Genomic DNA, 22,286 nt, shown 5'->3' on the forward strand with positions numbered 1-22,286 from the left:
CCTTGGCACCCGGGCAAATGCCTAATTTGGTTAAGCCGCCGGCTTAGAAAAAGCTTACCTAGGTAAGCTACCTAGTACATACCTAAGCAGGTTAGATCAATAGATCCACCCTCGTCTCTTTTAAGGTTTCCTGTCAGATTGCGACGGATGTGCAGGTCTAAGCTGAAGAGTGCTACCTGTCAATTCCAACAACCAAAAAAGTTGCCTCAGGTATAAAACGACAATCCACATACACATCCATTACCTACATAGTAGATAGATGTTGGACAATCATAGCATACTCAAGCTCGTCAATGTCTGCTTTTTTCCCCAAGGCAACCGGCAACTGGCAACTGGCAACTGACAAATAGATGCACGAAATCGCCTTATTTAGCGGATAACGTATCCCGCTATTGGTACGATCATTCTTTTTGTACAAATTAACCTCGATATCCTCGACATTTGAAATACCCAGGAACCGCTGACAACGCTGCCGCAAAAATAGAATTAAATCAAGCTCTCTCTTTGTTCGCACCCGTTCCTACTCCCCCTTATCCGTTATCCATGTCCTCGAGCTCCATGACGAGCCGTTCGGCACCCCGGAGACGCCAAACCCTGCGAGATTCACACGCCGCTTCGCGAAATGGCGCCGCCGTGACTCCAAAGGTTATCAATGCCGGCCCTTCCCTCGAGAAGGCCGCATTATACGGCATAGATGACCAACGACCCACCTTTTCTAAACTCATGGGACTCGCTGGTCGCATATTCATCGAGACTATCCCACAATGGCTAGCCGTGGGAGCAATGCTTGGTCTGATCTTCGGTGGTTGTTGCTCTAACGTGAGGCTGAATGGAGTCCCAAGTACCTGAAGAACATATCGTCTGAATAGGAACTAATGTATACCGATTCGTGCAGGTCTTCGTTCTCGAGGCTATAATCAAGTAAGCTCCTGCAAGCTACGTTCAGGTTCTCACCTGCGTTCTTGACTAATACTGATGTCAGGGTCGAACCAGCGAGCGGTATGGCACTTATACTATAAGACTCTACCCAGAACAAAATCAATAGCTTACGATGCTTGTGACTAGGAACGCTTTTAACCTTTGTGCAATTTCTCTTCGTTGCTATCACGGGTTATATATCGCAATTCGACTCAACGCACCCGCCATTTTTCATCAAGCCCAATCAAGTACCCATCCGTCGCTGGCTGATCAACATTGTGCTCTTTTTTAGTATTAATATTTTGAACAACCACGCTTTCAGCTACGATATTTCTGTGCCAGTCCACATAATTCTGCGGTCCGGTGGCAGTATAACAACCATGCTCGCAGGTAGCTTGTACGGGAAGAGATACTCTCGCATCCAAATTGTCGCTGTTCTCCTGCTTACTGTCGGCGTGGGTACGGCGGCCTGGTCAGACGCCCAATCTAAGGTAAGAGTCTCAGCTTCCCTGCTGAGCCGATAACTAACTGCTGTTAAGGGAACGAGTATGGATAGTTCGCAGGAGCCCGTTCCTAAGTTTAGCACCGGACTGGCTATTCTCTTGATCGCACAGATTATGTCAGCTATCATGGGGCTATATACCGAAGAGACCTATAGGATGTACGGATCGCATTGGAAAGAGAACTTGTTCTATTCCCACCTGCTTTCGCTGCCACTCTTTCTTCCGTTTTCACGGTCACTGATCAGGCAGTTCGTACATCTGGTCGACAGCAAACCCCTTACACTCCCGTCACTTATTGGCCAGGTTAACCCCTCGACTATACCGGCGGCAGTGCGCCAAAAGATGGAAGAACTCTATATCCCCAGTCAAGTAGCTTACCTGGGGCTAAACGTTTTGACACAATACGCCTGTATCCGCGGGGTGAACCTTTTAGCGGCGGTATCTTCTGCATTAACAGTTACGATCGTGCTTAATATCCGCAAGCTGGTCAGCCTACTGTTGAGCATATGGCTTTTCGGAAACCAACTGGCTACGGGGACTCTGATAGGAGCTATCGTAGTCTTCTCTGCTGGTGGCCTGTACTCGTTAGACTCCAGGAAGCCAAGCCCGAAGCCAAAACTCAGTAGCGGCAAAGCAGGATAGTTAGCCATGATATATTAGACTACTAGGCACATTGTCACGCTTCTGATGTTGCTGTGAATATTACGACTTCCACGTGGTCAATTTTATACCTATCTCAGGTCAGTGTGCTGCCGTTTATGCGAGGCGAAGGCTCGGTCCTGAAAACAGCGTCAGTGGTATTACAATAGCGTAAGAAGATAGAATTCAATGTAGGTTTTAGAAGCGCAATTGAGGTTAGTAGTATCATACAACGTCAAGTCATGCTCGTTGACTATAAGGAGATCATTTGAGTGATGAGTGTGAAGTTGTACTACGTGCGACTCCCGAGTACCTGACAGTCCTGACGACCTACATACATAGTAGTACAAATCACATGCATGTACAATACATACTACCTAAGGTACGTCTGCCGTCGTCTGGTACATAGTTTACATCAATCAATGCCAAGCATTACTCTGATACTTATTCATGTACCTATCAAGAGCTTCAACCAATGTTTGCCCCTCCTCCCTAAATGACATTGAGGTACTTATACAATAGTTGGGTAACACGTATTATGTAAAAACACAAAGTATTACCCGTTTAATCACATGAGGCGCTCTCCATATGTACATAGTAGTACCTACTACTAGTAGTAGTACTGTAGTACATAGCACTAGGTTAGCCAAGTACATCATACTGTTTTAGTACATATACATAGGTGACTATACTAGGTACATGCATACCTATATCTACATCATTGTATCGATCAATCTATGTAGGTCACGTTGGATATCTTACGTATCTATGTGGGTATGTAGATACTGAAGAAGAACATTGAAAGAACTTAAAAAGGTCTAATCTGCGTCAGGTGCGTGCCTATGAGTACCTAATAGGCAGGCGTACCTTACATACATACTAGTATCCAATGCTATCCATGGATGTATGTGGTACATCTTACACATACGTACATATGTACTAGGTAAGTAGAGACTAGAGAGAAGCGGTAGGAGGTAACTACATATTTTAATATTTTATATATCGAAATAGTGTAACAACATTGAAGCGAGATTTTGAGAATCTCAACTCCATATCAACACCTATCTACCTGCCTGTTCCTACCTACTTACATGTCGTAGCTAAGTCTTAGCAAAGTCTCAGCATTACAAGACAGGTATATTAAACCGATGTGTCTTTGCTAGATACTAGACCAATACAGAGCAGGATTCACATTCGACTGTGTCGATAGCAATACCAGCAATAATGTCTTGTCAGTCAAAACAATCACTCTACCCAGCCCCCACCTTAGCTACCATACTGCGTAATGAGATATTGTGTACTTTTCGCCTATATACTTAGTGATGCTATGCTAACATAGCAATGTTTTGTCAGCATCGCCCAAGATCCCGGCTACTCGCCAGGTATTCGAATTCGACTCGGATAACTCTGATGCTGCCGACCACGCCATAGAAAGCGACTCGGAGCCTGACTACCCTGGGTTACACAACCAGGGCGACAGTGCAAAGATAGATGTGGCACGGCACATGGGGGATATTTCCCCAGCCCCGCCCGAGGAAGGCATGCTGCTACGGGACCGTCCCAGGAAGACTACATTCCATGATGCCGTAGCTGAGCGTCAGATGACTCAGGCCGACGCCAAGCTCTTCTTCCAAAGGAGTCAGCTAGATCAATCTCAAGCCACTCCCCATGGCAGCCCTCCCGCCTCGGTTGGCGTGCCGGCCGTAAAGCTACCTAACGATGCTTCGTTTGCACACGCACATTCTAATCTGACTGCCCATCCCAGCTCCATCTCATTATCACCGGTTGCCCAGAGCTATGATTTCCCCCACATTGCTGGCTCCTCTACTAATATGCCCAACCCAGGCACAGCTCCCCGTACAGCTACACGGCCTTCCTTGGGAGAGTATATTGGTTCCCGACAAGCTAGCTACATGCGCCGTGATATCTCCCAGGAACGGTCTAAAACAAATTTACAGCCTGACATGGGGCTTCCTGACGGAGCAACTTCCAACATTGCCAGCGGTTTTGGTAGTAATGATCCTCTTATCGCAGCCGAGCTTGGCACCATCTTTCAAAATATACAGAAGATCCTAGATATTCGACATAAATATATACGTCTCTCCTTGCAAAGAGACGGTGATAATCCAAAGGACGACCCGAGCTGGGATATTTATCCTCCCCCGCCGGAGCCTGCCTGGGCCGGATCTAATAAGAACCAAGATAGCCAAGGGATGAACACCGGGAGCAATAGCATGAGCAACAGTACCGTGCTTCCAGGCCAAGCTGGCACACATCGCATTGGCCATGGGAATACGACTACGGAATTCGAGCATAAGAGAACAGCTAAGAAGCGCAAACCTGGCCACGATATCGGGGAGGACTTTGACATGGCTGATCTCCTGCCTCTTCCTCAAGAGAGTGAATTTGCCTTTCGTCTCGATGAGAACGGTGTCTATCAAGTGTTCGAAAACGAAGCGGCCGACAAGGCTAATACCCCAGTGGTGGGAGTCCCTACGATCAAGGATTTTTATCTAGATCTTGAGCAGATATTATCCACCTCATCTGACGGACCAAGCAAGAGTTTTGCTTTCCGACGCCTTCAATATTTGGAGGGCAAGTTCAACCTCTACACCCTCTTGAACGAGTACCAAGAAACAGCGGATACCAAAAGGGTCCCTCATCGAGACTTTTACAATGTGAGAAAAGTCGATACGCATGTTCATCATTCTGCTTGTATGAATCAGAAGCACCTCTTGCGATTTATCAAAAGCAAGATGAAGAAAAGTCAACATGAATACGTGCTCTTCAGAGATGGCAAGAATCTCACCCTCGACGAGGTCTTCAAGAGTATTAACTTGACGGCGTATGACTTAAGCATCGATACGTTAGACATGCATGTAAGCGAATAGCCCCCGTCTTTGCTTTGATGCTGGGAGGGGATTGACTTTTATATAGGCACACACTGATTCATTTCATCGCTTCGACAAATTCAATCTCAAGTATAACCCCATCGGGGAATCACGACTGCGGACTATTTTCCTTAAGACGGATAACTTCATCCAAGGTCGGTATCTTGCAGAAATCACTAAGGAGGTCATCTCGGACCTGGAGTCTAGTAAGTACCAAATGGTGGAATGGCGGATCTCAATCTATGGAAAGTCCCTAGATGAGTGGGACAAACTTGCTGCATGGGTAGTTGACAACAAACTCTTCTCGCCTAATGTTCGTTGGCTCATACAGATCCCACGACTGTATGATGTCTTTAAAGCTACTGGATTAATGGAGTCTTTCGAACAAGTCGTCAAGAACGTCTTTCAACCGCTCTTCGAAGTTACCAAGAACCCAGAGAGCCACCCGAAGCTTCACATCTTCTTGCAGCGAGTTATTGGCTTTGATAGCGTGGACGATGAAAGTAAGGTCGAACGACGGCTTTATAAGAAGTTTCCCGTACCAAATGAGTGGAACTCCAAACAAAACCCGCCATACAGCTACTGGATATACTATCTCTTCGCCAACATAACTTCACTCAACTTTTGGCGTCATCAGCGAGGCTTCAATACATTTCTACTCCGACCTCACTGTGGAGAAGCTGGTGATAGTGAGCATTTGGCCGTCGCTGTACTTTGCAGCCATAGTATTAGCCACGGGCTACTTCTAAGAAAGGTGCCTATATTGCAGTATATTTTCTATCTTGAGCAGATCGGCATTGCTATGTCACCACTTAGCAACAATGCACTTTTCCTGGCATACGAGAGGAACCCATTCTATCAATATTTCAGGCGTGGCTTGAATGTATCACTATCAACAGATGACCCTCTTCAATTTGCATTCACCAAGGAGCCCCTGATGGAGGAATACGCCGTCGCGGCACAGATTTATAAACTAAGCCCGGTGGACATGTGTGAACTCGCGAAGAATTCGGTCAGGCAGAGTGGTTATGAGTATTCGATCAAGCAGCAGTGGTTAGGAGAGAAATTTCACCTGCCAGGAAAAGATGGAAACAAGATGGAGAAGACGAACATACCTGATCGAAGAGAAGAATTTAGGCACAATACCTGGGTTGAAGAGCATCGCATGTGAGTAGTGGTGGTCTCGTTTATATTTGTGTCTGCATTCGCATTTTCATCAATCTGACAAGTTACTAGGATCTCGAGTTATACCTCTACAGCCGAGTTGCCCGAAGTTTTCGAGCGTCATGCTGCTACAGCTCCGATGAACACCATCGTAGCATCGCCAACTTCATCTGCTAAGATGACCACGGCGGATTCCAAGTCTCTCGCTTATCTCAACATGGCAGATTTGGAAAGCGGGTTGCCACCGCTAGGGTCCCATGCCCAGACCGGTAATCCCTATGTGGATTCTCAAGGTGGTGGGCAGCTTACTACTCTCGGGCGGGAGTCTTTGACCACGGAAGGTACCCAAGAAGTGTATCTTTCGGGACACGAGCCTAGATATGTTCCGGGTATGATGGCAAGAGTATCCAGGCGTAGTAGTGCAAACCGCAGCTCCGCACCAGATGGGTGAGAGAATGTGTATCCTTCTTATAACGTGCCTATATACAAAAAAAAATCTATAAAAATTTGAATGAAGCTATGAGTGGTAGGTAGGAGCCAAGTGTGCGGGCCTGGGTTGAGTTGAATGTAATTGCGTATGGATTTTGAGTAGGTTGATTGTGATAGACACTATTGCCTTTGTATCTAAAATATTAATGGGTTGATTTATTGATAGCTTGGGTAAATTTGTTTATTATCTAGCTACCTAGTGGTAACTAGTTAATCATTGGTAAAAAAAAAAATCAAAAAAATCATCATATATTCTTTGGATGTATGAACATAGGTAATTAGGGAATACATACTACCCTATGTCAATATTGACATTTATAAACTATGTTATAACTAACCTAGTTATGTTAGGGACTAAAAACGTTTGAAGTGTGAAGGACATTTACGTTATTATGCTTAAGTACATATAGAGTTCTTATTTTAATTGCCTAGGTAGGCAGGGTACATTTATGTACTGTTATACGACTTCGATGTTAGTAAGCTGCACGTACATACATAACCTTCCATGTCTACATCCTTACATACATACATACATCAATACATACTGCACGTCCTATCCATACATTATCACTTACGACTCTTAAACTACTAATCGCCCTCACCCAACCTCTTAAAACCACAACATCTTAGTCGACTCAGCAGCACATCCACCAATCTACTCCGTTGCTTCTGAAGCAGCACCGTGCGGTCTCGGGGTTTTCCATAACATGGATGTTTGCGTATGGCGATCTCGCATTGGTGATTAATCCCCTGGGAACCGCTTGTCGTTCTCGTGTATGTATGTGTGTGTGTCTGTCTGTCTGTCTTTCTGTCTACCCGGCTACATTTGACCATCATCCGTGAAAAAGGAAGCCTTTTTGAAAGCTATTTTATTTTGGTTTTTGTGAAATCACGGTGTTTATGATAACCATTTCAATCGACACCTCAGGTTTAATTTAGGAATCGCCTTCCTATCGCCGACACTATCTCTCTACTACGACTACGCAATTCCCCGTTAACCCTTGCACTAAACTTGCATGCGCTCATACCGATACTAGACAACTCACCCAAATATTGTCGACCTGCCCGCCACACATTTCTATTCCACGAACGACGTTCTTTATACTACCCCGCCACACTACTTTATCGTAGCCTGCCATGGGATTCCTGGGCGTCTACAAGGCCATATACGATTATGCGCCACAGTCGGAAGGGGAGCTTTCGATAAATGAAGGCGATGTGCTCTATGTCTTGGACAAGAGCGCTGAAGACGACTGGTGGAGGGCCAAAAAGAAGGCAAGCGCTGACGACGACGACGAACCAGTTGGCCTGATACCCAACAACTACATAGAAGAGGTGCGTACAACACATTCCGAATGCCCCCTCAATTGTCTTGGTGAATGAATACTGAGTTCTTGCAGGCGCAACCCGTAGGCCAAGCTCGTGCCTTGTACGAATATACTCGACAGACCGACGAGGAGCTGTCATTCCCCGAAGATGCCCAGTTAGAAGTTTTCGACACATCGGACCCTGATTGGATTTTGGTTGGGCATGAAAAGGAATATGGATTTGTCCCTGCAAATTACATCGAGATCAATGCCGCTTCAATCACCGAGCAAAAGACTGAGCCTCCACCTGTACCTGATACTGAGGTTGAGCCCGAGCCTGAACCCGTACGGATTCTAGCCCCTCCATCCCTTCCCTCAAGGCCCGCGGCTCCCGTTGAACCGAGCCCGCCCCAAAGCCCGCCTCTTCCGGACAGAGCCCCATCGGCGAGTTCTAGCACGGCTCCGGCAACCCCGGCAACCTCAGCAACGCCAACGGGTCCTGCTGCTGCGCTAGCAGGTATTATGCAAGGCAGAAGTTCAACCCGCGCGGCAACACCTCCTCCAGTTACTCTACCACCTCGTCAACAATACATCTCAGAGGAATCCGATGGTGAACAAAGTCCTGCTCTTCCCGTACGACCACAGTCCCAATCGATGATGTCGAATGATCAAACCGCAAGGTCGGCGCTTCCCCAGCGGACTTCCAGTCGCCGCGATTACAGCCACGATGACGAGTCCAACCCATCTCAGTCGAGTCGTATTGCACCAGGTGGGTTCCACATGTATAACATTAACGAGATGGTTTCTGTGATGGGCAAAAAAAAGAAGATGCCGACAACACTAGGCGTGAACTTGAAAACCGGGATTATCCTCATTGCTCCGGAGCGTGCCTCAGACGGCCCAACTCAAGAATGGACCGCGGATAAGATGACACATTACTCCCGGGAGGGTAAGCACGTGTTTCTGGAACTCGTTCGGCCAAGCAAGAGCATAGATTTCCACGCAGGCGCTAAAGACACTGCGGAGGAAATCGTCAGCGCTCTCGGTGAGTTGGCTGGGGCCGTTCGTGCAGAAGGTTTACGAGAAGTTATTATGGCCGGGACTGGCCAGGGCCCTCAGAAGAGAGGTCAGATTCTGTATGACTTCATGGCCCAGGGAGATGACGAGGTCACAGTTGCAGCCGGAGACGAAGTTTTCATCGTCGACGATACCAAGAGTGAAGAATGGTGGCAAGTTCGGCGCCTAAAGAATGGGAAGGAAGGAGTCGTTCCAAGTAGTTACATCGAAGTAACCGAGACGATAACGTTGGCCACATCATCCGGTATCAATGCCGGCAAGTCTACGGTAGCACAGAACCGATTGGAAGAGCAGCGCTTGACGAAAGAAGCAGTCAAGAAGGACCAAAGAGCAGCAGAGGTAGGACCTGGAATGCGTTTGCCTGAAAGAAACAGTAGTTTGTCAGCGAGAAAAAATGGTAACACTTTTGGGCAACAGCGAAACCGACGCGAAAACGGCCGATCCGAAAGCGGGCGCTCTGGCTCATCCAAGCCTAGTAAGTCAAGAAGAAACTGAATTGGGATTTATGGCACGGTATGCAGCTAATGATGTCTTTAGAACCAGATCCGACCAAAGTACGAACTTGGACAGACCGATCCAAGTCCTTCAGTGTCGAAGCACAATTTCTAGGACTTAAGGACGGAAAGATTAACCTACACAAGATGAACGGTGTCAAGATTGCTGTTCCTATAGCCAAAATGGCAATCGAAGACATTGAGTATGTCGAGCGTGTTATGGGAGTATCTCTTGACGAGGACAAGCCTCTATCAGAAGTCAAGCGTGCAAAATCCAAAGCTGCGTCGAATAGCAGAGTAGGTGCCTCGATCGAACCGGCCAAGCCTGACTACGATTGGTTTCAATTCTTCCTATCTTGCGACGTTGCTGTTGGCCTCTGTGAACGTTATGCCCAAGCTTTTGCGAAGGATTCTATGGATGAGAGCGTTTTGCCGGACGTGGACGCCAGTGTTCTCCGCAATCTTGGCCTACGGGAGGGTGATATTATCAAGGTAATGCGTTTCTTGGACAAGAAATTTGGTCGTGATGGTAAGAAGAGAAATGTCAGTTTTGCTGGGGAGGACGATGGAGATGGAGGCTCCGGTGGCCTCTTTTCGGGACCGGGTGGGACGCTCCGAAATAACACGCGGAAAGGTCGTCCCGCTCCGGCTGTTCAGACGAATGACAGCATAGATCCCAAAGCCTTTTCAGCGCAAAAGGACAGTAGCGCCCAAAGCTCGGAAACATCCTCGCCTGCTACGGCGCGCGCCAGGGCTGCGGAGAAGAGCAACAACGGGTTCGATGACGATGCCTGGGATGTGAAGCCGGCAAGACAGCCGGAGCCCGAAACGAAACCAACGCCTGCGCCGGAACCAAATCCAGCAACGTCAACTCAACCTCAGCGACCACCAACGCAGGCCATGCAAGACCTTTCTTTACTAACAGCTCCGCTTGAGCCGACCAAGGTGCAACCATCCATCCCATCGCCTTCAGTATCCCAGCCACCGCCACTGCAAGCTCAACCACCACAGGCTCAGTCCCAAGCTCAGGCTCAACCTCAAGGCGCGACACCGTCTTTCTTTACAGGCATTCCTCCCCAGCAAACAGGAATCCTGCCCACGGCAACTGGAGCGACTGCGCCCAGCCAACCTCTCAACCTTGGCCTTGGCAACCGGCAAAGACCTTTGCCACCACAAGCAACTGGGATCCAAGGTGCTTTAATGCCACCGCCGCCACCATCTCGACCGTTGTCAGCGCCGCAGTCTGCACAGCCTAGCGGGTTCGCGCCTCCCCCGCTGCAACCTCAGATGACGGGCATCGCACCTCCAGGGCAAAGCCTCCACGAGCTCAACCAACTACGGATGCAGCAACCGTATATGGGCAGCTTCCAGCCACAGCCGACGGGCCAGAACATAATGCCGTTCAATACGGGTACCGGCATACCGTCCCAAACTGGATTTGGACCTGGACCTGGTCAATTCATGCAACCGCAGATGACGGGAATTCCCCAGACACAAAGCCCATTTGCGGACCCCCGGCCCCAACAATTTTCCACGATTCAGAACCAACCCACCGGCTTCACGGGAGGCTTTCAACCGGGTCAGCAATTTCCACAGCCGACTGGAATCAACTCCTTCCTACCCCCAGCCTTGGAGCCTCAGCGAACAGGTATGGCACCCATGCAACCTCAAGCTACTGGTTTTGGTGGTTATGGTCAGACTTTCAACCCTGGAATGAACAACGGGGCTGCCCAGCAGCCTCCTGCAGCCCCCCTTCAACCTCAAAAGACGGGACCTCCACCCCCGGTACGCTTTGGTGTTACAGACAAGATTGCTCCTCAGCCAACTGGACGTCGTGCAAATCTGGCACAAGCGAGTAAGTCTTCACATGTTCTCTCATCGTAGTTTCGGTAAACAACTAACATTTAATAGCGCCGCAGAATCCTTTTGGGTTTTAAAGGCCCCTCGCAAGGACGGTATAGTAAATAGACAAACGCCTGTATCAAACTGATGTAATTTGCGCCAGTCAAGTTGGACACGAGTGGAGGGCTTAATGGGTTAGAATATTGACGTCTATCTCCTTTTCCCCTCTTCCCCTCCCCCTTTCCCTTTGCACGATACCCACGTGTCGCCGCTGTCTCCTCCGCTATTGTCACTCTAGCCTCCGTCCTAAAATGAAATGTACCTACCTGAGAGTTTCGAAGCTATCTAGTCTTTTCCGACACGGATCATCCTCTAAGCGTCGTAGTAGAAGTCTTGCTTTTACGTGATTAAATACTATATTACATTTGAAGGGAGTGGGAAGAATAGGCCACACCAAAGAAGCCAGAGATGTAGAAGTTGCTCGGATACAGTAACTTATCAGAATGTATTGCCACACTATATATTATTGTTATATATGTTCCATATAATATACTTACTCGGTATTCATATTAGCATACAGCTCCCTCCACCTACCAACCTTGAAATAGTTTGCGTTCATATTATTAATAGTTAAGCCCTGTAGGTATATGTTGGTCTACCTAGACACATATTAAGCCGAACTTGCCTTTGATGGATCAAGTCTCGAAACGTAGAGTCAAAAACGAAACGATTTGCATGACCTATATACCTAGTATACATATAGTAAGCGCCGAAAATACATTAATCAGCAGCTAGGTACAATAGATATATGGATAGGTAGGTAGGTAGGTAGGTAGATTAGGGGGGTTACGATTTCCTCCCCCCTTCCCTCTAAGAAAAATACCGTGCAAATATTTGGACTATAAGATGTTCTCATGCATATATCGTGAAATCCACTCGACAATCGATCCCGTATAGAGGAAACCCCGCCTAGTGTCTGTGTTCAGGCATTTCGGTTCACTCTTCAAAACTTCTTCTTCTTTCTCAACATCAGCTGTTGGTATATAATAGATTATAATAGAATAGTGGGGACCTTGTTGTCCTTCGGGGTTGAGATTAATTTGTATTGCCACTTGCCACTTTCCCCAGGTGGATATATCTGTAGTAGCGGGGGCCACGTGACATCAATATCTTGCATTCAAGCTCTCACGACGAATAATCACAACACATAAGAGGCCCATGTATAAAACCGCCGAACTTCTATTGGAAAGCCTAGATTGGTGGAGGGTCATCTACCTCCTCCCCGTCTAGTAGGGTGCCTCGGCGCGGTCGCATCTTCAACTCATCACCATGACTATTAGCTTGTACGCTAGAAGCGACAGCCTCGTCCTGCACCACCTTGTCTTCAACCTTCACATTTTTCTCTTTGGGATCGAACCGTTTACGTACGGCGTCGATCATTTTGAAGAACCAGTAGAAATTCAAGGAGTTTAGGGTCAGGTTGCTGCCGAGATAAACGGCAGCAAGCCACGTGGGGATGCTGGTTGTGTCGGATACGTATTTCATAGTTTGCGCGTATTGGGGAGGAAATGTTGCTTGGAGGGCTTCCTCGGGCGACACAGTAGCCAAGACGACAGGGACCGTGTTCAGGCCAGCCCACAGGTCACGAGCAACCATGACGGATTGGTATGTGCCCCACACGAGACGGCAGGAGAAAAAGGTGAAGATAAGCATCAGGCCGTTGTACAGCTGAGCCCGAGACCCGGTCATACCCAGCTTGTCAAAGAACCAATGTATATTGAGGAAGGGCGAGGACAGTTCCCACAGGATGAAATTGCAACTGTAGTAGTTGACGAAAGGTCGCTGCAGCCGAAATCAGTCTCGAGTAGCAGACTTTCTGGTTGGGTACCAGGCAAACTTACAAAGCCAAAAGAATAAACCAGTAGAGCACTAATGGCATGCGCGAGCATGCCGAGACCGAAAATGTTGACGTGGCTAGCAGTCATGATGAGATCCCAGAGGAAATACCCAGCAGCGAGGGCTTGAATCATGGCAGCACCACCTGTATAGCCCCAGAGACGTTCCTGCCAATCCATATTCTTACGCTCCTCGTCGACGAACATGACCCAGAGAGCAAGGACGTTTATCGTAGTACTCTGAACGAAGGAGACGACATGAACGTCCCAGCTCAGCCTTCTGCTGGGAGAGAGGGCCGTATACCGGACGGGGAAGAGCCATTTTGACAACCTAGGGGAGACGACGGTGCCGATGACATGGTAGAAGGCGGCCATTATGACGACTTCGTGGATATGAAGCGGCAGCGTGGGCAACTCGAAATAATCGGCCCATGGCTGGACAGCCTTGCTCAGGGCAGGGATAGGTGGGATGGGGAAGGGATCCTTCATTTTCTCTTCCCTTTTCTTTTTTTCTTTTTTTACCCTCCCTTCTCTTCTATTGTGTCCTATGGGCGTTGGGAGAATCCAAAGTAGAGGAAGGCAGACTAGGTTGCTAGTTAGGTTACTGGCTGGATCGCTCGCTCGCTTGCTCGCTTGCTCGTCTGGTCTAAGGTTCGTCTAGATAATACAAGGTAGGATAGATTGCCTAGGTAGCGTGTGTAGGTTAGGTAAGGTACTGTTAGGTTAGGAAAAAAAGAGGTAGGTAGGCAGATAGATGAATTAATCAAGCAAATAACGAAAGAGTGGTGGGTAGGTTGGGTAGGTAGGCAAAAGGATATATGGCGGTTGGAAGTTAATAGAGTAAGAGTGAGAATAATGATTGCTGCAGGGTTGAGGGACTACCAAGTCTGACTGTCAGCTGGCCATGACACTCTAGCAAGTAGAGCATAAGGTACCATACACGAGATATTCGAGGTGCATATGACTAACCTACATATGTAGCCATATGTAGCCATATGTAGCTACATCTGTAGTTAGGTACATATGCTAATATATGTAGATGGACGACTGACCAGCTCACGTACCTTACATAACACTTCTGTAATACATTGAATTTCTGGTTTAGGCGGCGAAGAAGAGGTCAGGAGATGCAGATAACTAGTTTACCATACTAATACAACATACAGTGGTTGTAGGTTGGTAATAGCATCATAGTATCATTTGATGTAAGAACTTAAGAGCTTGAGAACATTGAACTTGAAGGCAGCAAACGCATCCCGAGTTATCGTTATCTTCTATATAACTAACTACTATGTACTATGTAATAGTAGGTACGTACTGATCTGTTAATAGGTACTAGGTACGTGCGAACGGAAACTTTTAATGTTCAATATTGTTCATTAATGGCCCGACCCGGACTAGAGGATGGGGGGTTGTCTCAACCTTTTTAGTTTCAAATTTGCTCATCCACCAATTAAGTTTGATAAATGGCTGAAAGTACCTGTCCTCACTTATATACTTTGCCCCAACAGCAACAAGCTATAGTGGGTCTCTAATAGATACATACATACGCACTATGTATTTACTAATGCAACTGTTAATTCAATTTCGGCATCTGTATAATAGTTATTCATTATACCTTTATGCAAACACAAGTTGTACACCTGGGGCAGGCTATTACCTACTACCTAGTACCTACCTAGTAGGTAGTACCTACTAGTAGCTATGTACCTACGTAGATGCTGCACAGTGTATTCTACATGCATACATTGAACTTTACATCCTCAAAATAGTTAACATCTATCAACACAATTATATACTACATACATAACAACAACCTCATCCCATGTTGAAATTCATCCAAGTATAAGAAACTCTTCAAAGCCTTTAAAGCATGCCAACCTAAATACCTAGTACCTAATTGACAGGTACTCACTTACTACGCCAACCCAAACACAATATGGCCGATTTCTTTCAAGAATTCTTGAACCCGCCTAGTGCGGCAGATCGTCGTCCAAACGATCCTGTTGCCCTCGAATATCTTTCTACTCTGGCTTCTATGCCCCTTTCTCAACTAGATACCATCGAACACCAATCATTGGCTCAGTCTTCTCACTCTCTCCTCTTATCTCTTCAGTCGCTTTCCAAGCGCTCTCATAAATCTATCATCAGCTCCGCCCAAAATCATTCACATCTTCGCACTGCGCTTCCCATCCTAGCAGCCTCCATCAATGATTTGACGACCGCCATACCTAGGTTAGATAATGAGGCTGTTCACTTTTCAACCACCTATCATAAGTCTGGTGACAATGATATACTTAATGCTCGAAAGCGAGCCTTATTGTTATCGAGAAATGTTGAACGCCTCGTCGATGTCCTAGACCTCCCCGCCTTACTATCCACTGCCATCACCACCGGCTCTTCTGCCCCTGCCGCCAACTATGCATCTGCCCTAGATCTCAATAGTCACATTCGTCGACTACATAGCTTATATGCAGATTCATGTTTAGTCACCTCTGTATCTACGCAAGCCGACGAGGCTATGCAGGCTATGGCCAAGAATTTAATAGCCAGCTTACGCACACCCGGTCTCAAACTTGCATCTGCCTTGAGAACCATCAGTTGGCTTCGGAGGGTGATACCGGACCTAGACTCTACCGGTGTCACTGGCAATGGTGGCGGGTTAGGGGCTCTGTTCCTTGTGTGCCGTCTATCCACGTTAATTAATATGCTTGCTGCCTTGGAACCACTTCGCGAACTGGCTGAGCAAGAAAGGATCCGACAGCAGAAGAACCCACCTGGGAGCACATGGTCTGGGGGCCAGCAGACAGAACGGTATCTCAAGCGGTACATAGAAATTTTCAGAGAGCAAAGCTTTGCTATCGTCTCTATGTTTAGAAGTATATTTCCCGCGCCGGCAAGTGAGGCGGCTCCGAAGACAGAAGATCCGGACCCTCTACAGCCCATACCTTCTGCGGTATCAACATTCCCTTTTCATCTAATAGAGATGTTGATGGAGACATTGCGAATATATCTACCATCTATTAGAGATCAGCCATCCCGTGACAGTCTCCTGACACAGGTTCTCTACTGTGCCGGAAGTCTGGGGCGTCTTGGGGGAGATTTTGGAGTTTTACTGGCCACTATCGATGCTGGTGATGAGGCAGAGGATGAGTGGGTGGAGGTAGTAAGACGGCATCGACATATGGCTGGTCGACTAGAATCGATTGTCGGAGGCAAAGAAAAAGGCTCTCCAGAGCCCATCAAGGCGTGATGATGAAGACGGGTTTAAGGGGGCATGCATATATCCATAATATGTAGGTGTCTATAACTAGGTATGCTTGTAGGCCATATTGGCTCTCCTTGCTATTACCCTTGTTCTTTTTTTTTGGGGGGGGGGGTTTGGTTTTTTTTAGTCTCTCACCGATGACGTGAGGTGACTCGTCTCGTCTCTATTTTGCTCGATATGTGCCTGCCTGCCCTAGGTACACAATACCTGTTAGGCTTTCGAGACATCAATCAACTTAACATTGAAAGCCGCCCCCCCCCCCCCTTCCCCCCCAAAAAAGAACTTACGTTCAATACTAAATAAACCTCAAAGCTTTCCCAAAGAGCTCCAGCCATAAGATACATACAGAGCTATTGGCATATGTAGTTTACAGTGTCTAAATTCATTGCTTCCAAGTTGTTGCCATACAAAGCGGATGGCCTCACAATAAAACGAATCCTGTGTCTCAACAGGATTCAACTCATCTCATCCCTATCTCATATCATCCACCCAAATATACTCCATTCATCATGTCGCAAAAGACTGCCCCTAGCAAGTCTTCATCGAGTAAGCATGGCACGATCAAGTTCATTTTCTACAGCTCCAATAATATGCTCTTGGGATTTTCAAAGGGACTGACGGGCATTCCTCTTTCTACGCAGCCTTCCATTTTGTAGCCGGTCTAGGTTCCGGAACACTAGGCGCTGTGCTTCTACAACCTTTCGATTTACTCAAGACCCGCGTTCAGCAGTCAGGTTCTCACTCGATTAGAGCTGCCATAAGAGATATCGCCAAGTCTCCCAATGCACTGACTGCGTTCTGGAGGGGCACCGTTCCCTCAGCGCTACGGACCGGAGTCGGGTCAGCTATTTATTTCACTACTTTAAACGTTATTCGGCAGCATGCGGCAACCCTGCCGTTTGCTACCGTGCCCGTCACTGACTCACGTCAATCTTCCTCGTCTCTCCCTAAGCTTTCTAATACTGCCAACCTCGTGGCCGGGGCATTCGCTCGTGCTTTTGCCGGCTTTATTCTGATGCCACTCACCGTCATCAAGGTTCGTTACGAGTCCAACTTGTATTCGTATAACTCGATCATCGGTGCCGCAAAGGATATATATAGGACGGAACGCATTCCAGGTTTCTTCGCCGGTTTTGGTGCCACCGCTCTCCGTGATGCTCCGTATGCCGGACTCTACGTGGTTTCGTATGAGCAGTTCAAGAAGCATCTCAGTTCTTGGCAATTTCCGACCTCAGTCACCAATCACCAGCAATCCGACGCTGGTATGGCGAGCTCCATGTCCGCCACTATTAACTTCAGCTCCGGGGCCCTCGCTGGCGCTACATGTTCCTTCATATCAAATCCATTTGACGCAGTGAAGACGCGCATACAGCTGCAGCCACGTGAATATCGGAACATGGTTCAGGCTTGCCGTAAATTGATTACAGAAGAAGGCGTACGGTCTCTCTATGATGGACTCGCTCTGCGCATGACGCGCAAAGCCATGAGCTCGGCGTTGGCATGGATGCTGTACGAGGAGTTCATTCGGAGAGCAGAAACGACATTACAGCAAAAAAATACAACGGGGTATATATGATCAGGTACCGACACAAACTATTGAACTCAACTCCAATCAAGACAAACTCCCTACTCACAAGGCACGAACTGCCTGCTCCAAATTCATGATGTGGATAGCTCTATAGTACGAGGTATGAAGTCTTTGCTTATAATTGCTTTGTGCTTGATCTTTCCAAAAAGAAGAAAGAAAAAAAAGTGGTATAGTCGTCTCTCATCAACTGCAGATTGCAGGAACCGGATTATTATATACCTAAGGAACCCCTCTCCCACATCATGATGGCCTTCCTCCAGCCAAGTACATCAATAGAGAAGGGGATCGGCTCCGCCTTCGCTCCTTTTTGCGGACCCATTCGAACTCGGGTTCAAGATGATGATGGTGGTGTCGTTTCTCCTTATCCTCTATGGTCACTATAGTGTCTCTGATTAGCAGTTGTTGTTTGGTTTAAGGAATTTGAAACAATCTCCTGAGCATGGGGTTATATTTTTCTTATTCCCAGTTCTAGGTAGCTGATTCTTTTCCTAGCGATGGTATCATGTGAGTAACAGAGTTTACTAGAGGTCTACTTACGAATGAGTTTCCCCGATCGCTTTTCTCGAATGAGCTTGGTGTGTCTCCAGAGCATATCCTAGATTAACTCAGATTAGCCCTCGGTCTCATGCGACGAATACAAGGGGATATGCATACCTGCTCCGGCTCTGATACCCACCTCTTAATCAAAACGTAGTCGGGATCCTACAGTCCAAAGTTAGACCTAGTTGAGAGAGGTGCCATTCAATAGATACTTACTGGATCAAGCTGAAAGTCAAGATTGAAGGTCCTTAGAGTCTCTATCGACAAGTGTCGTCTGGCCATGCGTGTGTAGATAGGCCGCGGGTTGTTTTCCACCAATGTGGTATTCTCATTCTGTTTCTCCTTCTCCTTCTCCTTTTCTTTCTTCTCCTTCTCTTCCTTTCGGACCTTTTGACCGGCAAGGATAGCGTTGATCTCCTTCTCATCGAGGCCGGATTTGAGCAGTTGGTCTTGCATTTTAGCCTTATACTCCTTATCCCGGGCCTCAGCCTCCTGCTTCTCTCTCAGTCTCCGATCGGCTTCATCCTTCTTGTACTTATCGATGATCTCCTTGGCCTCTTTGTCGCGGCGTCTTTTCTCTTCGAGAGCAGCCTCTTCTGCCTTGAGTCGATCATACTCCAGCTTCTGTTTGACGCGGCGCTCATATTCGTCTTGTTCCTTAGCTCGCCTGATCTCGTCCAGCTCCTTCTTGGCCTCGCGTAGCTCGCGCTCTTCCTGGTAAGATCGATTCCGACGTTTTTCCTCTTCTTCGATCTGAGAAGCTAACTTTAGCTCCTGAAGCTCCTTCCGAGTGTGCTCGAGCTCGTACTCGCGACGCTGGACTTCCATTTCGTGCTCATAGTTCTGGCGCAAGTGCTCCAGCGCGAAGCGATCACGATCATGTTCGCGCTCCAGTTCGCGCTCCAGTTCGCGGGAGTGTCCGGAAGAGGCACGTGAATGCCCACGACGACGAGATCTAGATCGGGAGACCTTGTACTCCCGCTCGGAGTCGGAGTCAGATAATGATTCCGAGTCAGAGTGGTTGTAAATGCGGTTGTTGATGATTACAGGAGGAGGAGGCGGCGGCTGAGGCGCCTTAGTAGCTGGGGATTCAGAGTGCCGATCGCGTGAGACAGAGCGCCGAGTAGTAACAACTGTGCGCTCGTTCGCGGGGACGAGGAAACGGTCCTCGGGGCGCGGGCTGGGATCAAAACGGGGACGAGACGAGCGGGGATCGACGTAATGAGCAATAGGAGTACGACGAGGGGAAACATGGCGGTGCTCAACACGGATGTCGAGATCTGACTCGTCATCGGAATACCCCCTGTATCTGCTCATCTTGATTGTAACCGCAAGAACTACGGTGACGATATTTTAATATACTCTGTTTTGTTTATGTAAAATAAGGCCTATGTAATTGTCCGTCAAATAGATACGGGTGAAGGACAAGGACAAGTATGAATATAAATACGATAAGAAAACGTCAGATGAGTAGATTGAGGGAAGTGTGTGTGAGTGAGAGTGAGAGAATTACATACGGGGGGGATGATCGAGAGTCGGTCAGGTCATTAAGAGGAAGATGAGGGGGGGGGGGGGGGGGGTTTAAGAAGTTCAAGTCAGTACTATTGTATGCACAGCTGATAGTTGAAGACTTCCAAGCTTGTACTAGAGCGGGGAAGGCAACCTCATTTATTATTCATGGGTGTTACTTACCTGGGTTAGGTCACTTAGGTGGTATGCACTATCTAGTAGGGATAGGTACTATATATATCTCTCTCTTCCTAAGTACTACATATGTATGTAGGTAGATACCTCCCTGCAGGGCCCAGGTGAGTAGGTATATGCCATGTGTTGTGTATTCTATATCATGATGTATGAAGGTATGTAGTGAAACCTGAATGGCTCTTCTATCTTCGGCTTCCCTTCCCTTTCTTCCCTTTCTTCCCTTCAAAACCCCCCCTCCGCCATGTACAATACATACCCTAGGTAAGTATGAATGTGTCCGATTGTGTCGACCCTCAACTGCCCATACCTTAATAAGATAGGCGCTGCGTTTCATGTACCTAGTACTACTAGCCAACCACCCACTGGACTATTACCAAGCTGCTGCATCTCACCGGAAATTCGGAACAGGGTACATCACGACGGCGGGCAGCTTCATTAATGTATGTACTCATTGTACTGTACCAACACCGATGCCAAGCATCGTGGGGGCTGAAATTTGGATTTGAAGCACAGGATTAGTTGATTCGTAGGGTCAGCTTAAAGAAGTGGACCGTACCGACAATGTAACCTACCTAGGTACGTATATGTTTACCTAGAGCAGGCTGCCAAATTTATATAGTTGGTGTAGTCACTGTAGTGTAGTAAAGGTGAGGGGCTGAAATCAATGGATGCATATCATATGTATCATATAACAATAGTAGCCTAATACATGCGTACCTAGGGTAGTATGTAATACTAAAGTTAGAGCATCAATGCTTTAAGCCTTCAATTTTCCTTTCCAGGCATGCACTTTAATCAATAATATAAGTCTATAAGAGATGAACATGGACATGTAGTTAATAGGTATCGTATCCGTCATTATGTAACCCCCCCCTCTACCATTGCGCAGTGCTCTTTCGCCTCCTTGTTTGTATGCCTGTTCGTGTAGCACCCTCTTACAATTCAGACAAATACACGGATACTAGCGAGTAAAAAAAAAGCTGTCAAGAGGCGATAGATTAAATACACGATACTTGAAAGATCTGCTCTCCCCATTTTCTAGCGCAGCTGACACGCATGATTTGCAGTCCAGCCCGACTCCAGTAGGCAACGCCATGGCAATGACTATGCTACCGTGCGTAACGAGGCTCTTCCGATCTGACCTAAGAAGAGCTCACACCTCCTCTGAGCATCCGATCGATCTGATCCTTGCTGTTCTTCTGAGAAACCTCGAGGTAGTGCAACCTCTTGCCTAGCCCGTCCACATCACCCTCCACCTCCTTGATCTGTGTGTCTAATTTGCTCTTCATGTCAGAAACGGGGAGAGCGACAAACCTGTATTCGGAAGATTAGGGTTAGTTACGAGCGAACCGGGAATGCGAGGGGCAAAAGGGGCAAAAGGGGTAAGAGAAATGAAAAGAAGGAGAGTCTAACATCTTGCCAACCCCCTCGTAAACGTGGGTATCCGCCGGTAAAGAAGACATCTCGGTGCGTGTTAGCTGCGCCATTCGTAGCTCGCGCTGCTTGGATGTCTGCTGGGTTCTGACGAGCGATATTTGCTGCTGCGCGGCGATGGCCTGCGTTTCAACCTCCCGTAGCAGCTAGAAAAATTCAGAAACGTCGTGAGCGGTCATGTTCTCATCATGTCGTAACGTATATTCAGACGGCGTACCTTCTGCAATGCTTCGTTAGAAATCGACATTTTTCAGTAGAAGGATTTTATTTATTTTTTATTTATTTATTTATTTATTGGTGTTCTTCTTTTTGTATAATGGAGAAAGTTGGAATTAATAGCTTATAGTTTTTAGCTAATACTGTTTCTTACGATGGTGGGGCTTTTCTTTTTACTTACGCGCACGCGGATAACATTGAACCTTGAAGTACCGGGTACAGTAAGTACCTAGAGAGGTACCTGGCCCACTTATATGCATGTTAATGATGTGACTTGAAAGTTGTTACCTGCGTAGCTGCTACGTTACCTACAAGTA

The 22,286-nt window shown here is 47.3% G+C and overlaps 8 protein-coding genes across 8 annotated transcripts; 5 read left to right on the top strand and 3 right to left on the bottom strand.

Moving 5' to 3' along the window:
• Positions 1–171: 171 nt before the first annotated feature.
• Positions 172–2,472, top strand: GGS25DRAFT_497012 (UAA-domain-containing protein). The gene is made up of 5 exons (XM_049261582.1): positions 172–819; positions 896–921; positions 983–999; positions 1,066–1,409; positions 1,458–2,472. Exons 1-5 carry the CDS (start codon positions 544–546, stop codon positions 2,061–2,063), a joined length of 1,269 nt encoding a protein of 422 aa, XP_049116074.1. The 5' UTR covers positions 172–543; the 3' UTR covers positions 2,064–2,472.
• A 398-nt stretch (positions 2,473–2,870) lies between these two features.
• On the top strand, positions 2,871–6,890 carry GGS25DRAFT_497018 (AMP deaminase). The gene is made up of 6 exons (XM_049261583.1): positions 2,871–3,003; positions 3,072–3,195; positions 3,246–3,291; positions 3,414–4,939; positions 4,998–6,118; positions 6,188–6,890. The coding sequence occupies exons 3-6, from the start codon at positions 3,285–3,287 to the stop codon at positions 6,564–6,566; spliced, it is 3,033 nt and encodes a 1,010-aa protein (XP_049116075.1). The 5' UTR covers positions 2,871–3,003; positions 3,072–3,195; positions 3,246–3,284; the 3' UTR covers positions 6,567–6,890.
• A 260-nt stretch (positions 6,891–7,150) lies between these two features.
• On the top strand, positions 7,151–11,933 carry GGS25DRAFT_497022 (uncharacterized protein). The gene is made up of 6 exons (XM_049261584.1): positions 7,151–7,378; positions 7,642–7,939; positions 8,005–9,327; positions 9,406–9,463; positions 9,526–11,337; positions 11,394–11,933. The coding sequence occupies exons 2-6, from the start codon at positions 7,742–7,744 to the stop codon at positions 11,417–11,419; spliced, it is 3,417 nt and encodes a 1,138-aa protein (XP_049116076.1). The 5' UTR covers positions 7,151–7,378; positions 7,642–7,741; the 3' UTR covers positions 11,420–11,933.
• Positions 11,934–12,088: 155 nt separating this feature from the next.
• GGS25DRAFT_497025 (DUF887-domain-containing protein) lies at positions 12,089–14,443 on the bottom strand. Its single transcript, XM_049261585.1, has 2 exons — positions 13,226–14,443; positions 12,089–13,166 (listed from the first exon to the last, which is right to left on the bottom strand). Exons 1-2 carry the CDS (start codon positions 13,706–13,708, stop codon positions 12,576–12,578), a joined length of 1,074 nt encoding a protein of 357 aa, XP_049116077.1. The 5' UTR covers positions 13,709–14,443; the 3' UTR covers positions 12,089–12,575.
• A 405-nt stretch (positions 14,444–14,848) lies between these two features.
• GGS25DRAFT_346334 (Dor1-like protein) lies at positions 14,849–16,745 on the top strand. Its single transcript, XM_049258001.1, has one exon. The coding sequence runs from the start codon at positions 15,159–15,161 to the stop codon at positions 16,470–16,472; it is 1,314 nt and encodes a 437-aa protein (XP_049116078.1). The 5' UTR covers positions 14,849–15,158; the 3' UTR covers positions 16,473–16,745.
• Positions 16,511–18,289, top strand: GGS25DRAFT_497036 (solute carrier family 25 member 38). The gene is made up of 4 exons (XM_049261586.1): positions 16,511–17,033; positions 17,129–18,053; positions 18,125–18,175; positions 18,269–18,289. The coding sequence occupies exons 1-3, from the start codon at positions 16,997–16,999 to the stop codon at positions 18,150–18,152; spliced, it is 990 nt and encodes a 329-aa protein (XP_049116079.1). The 5' UTR covers positions 16,511–16,996; the 3' UTR covers positions 18,153–18,175; positions 18,269–18,289.
• Positions 18,290–18,315: 26 nt separating this feature from the next.
• On the bottom strand, positions 18,316–19,932 carry GGS25DRAFT_523202 (uncharacterized protein; the record flags this gene model as incomplete). The annotated part of the gene is made up of 4 exons (XM_049264380.1): positions 18,316–18,452; positions 18,613–18,670; positions 18,730–18,777; positions 18,832–19,932. 4 exons carry the CDS (start codon positions 19,930–19,932, stop codon positions 18,316–18,318), a joined length of 1,344 nt encoding a protein of 447 aa, XP_049116080.1.
• A 1,046-nt stretch (positions 19,933–20,978) lies between these two features.
• GGS25DRAFT_497039 (Prefoldin) lies at positions 20,979–22,095 on the bottom strand. The gene is made up of 3 exons (XM_049261587.1): positions 21,971–22,095; positions 21,733–21,899; positions 20,979–21,633 (listed from the first exon to the last, which is right to left on the bottom strand). The coding sequence occupies exons 1-3, from the start codon at positions 21,998–22,000 to the stop codon at positions 21,462–21,464; spliced, it is 369 nt and encodes a 122-aa protein (XP_049116081.1). The 5' UTR covers positions 22,001–22,095; the 3' UTR covers positions 20,979–21,461.
• Between the last annotated feature and the right edge of the window lie 191 nt (positions 22,096–22,286).

Source organism: Hypoxylon fragiforme (genome assembly GCF_022984875.1).
Source record: "Hypoxylon fragiforme strain CBS 206.31 chromosome Unknown GGS25scaffold_6, whole genome shotgun sequence".
Classification (NCBI taxonomy): domain Eukaryota; kingdom Fungi; phylum Ascomycota; class Sordariomycetes; order Xylariales; family Hypoxylaceae; genus Hypoxylon; species Hypoxylon fragiforme.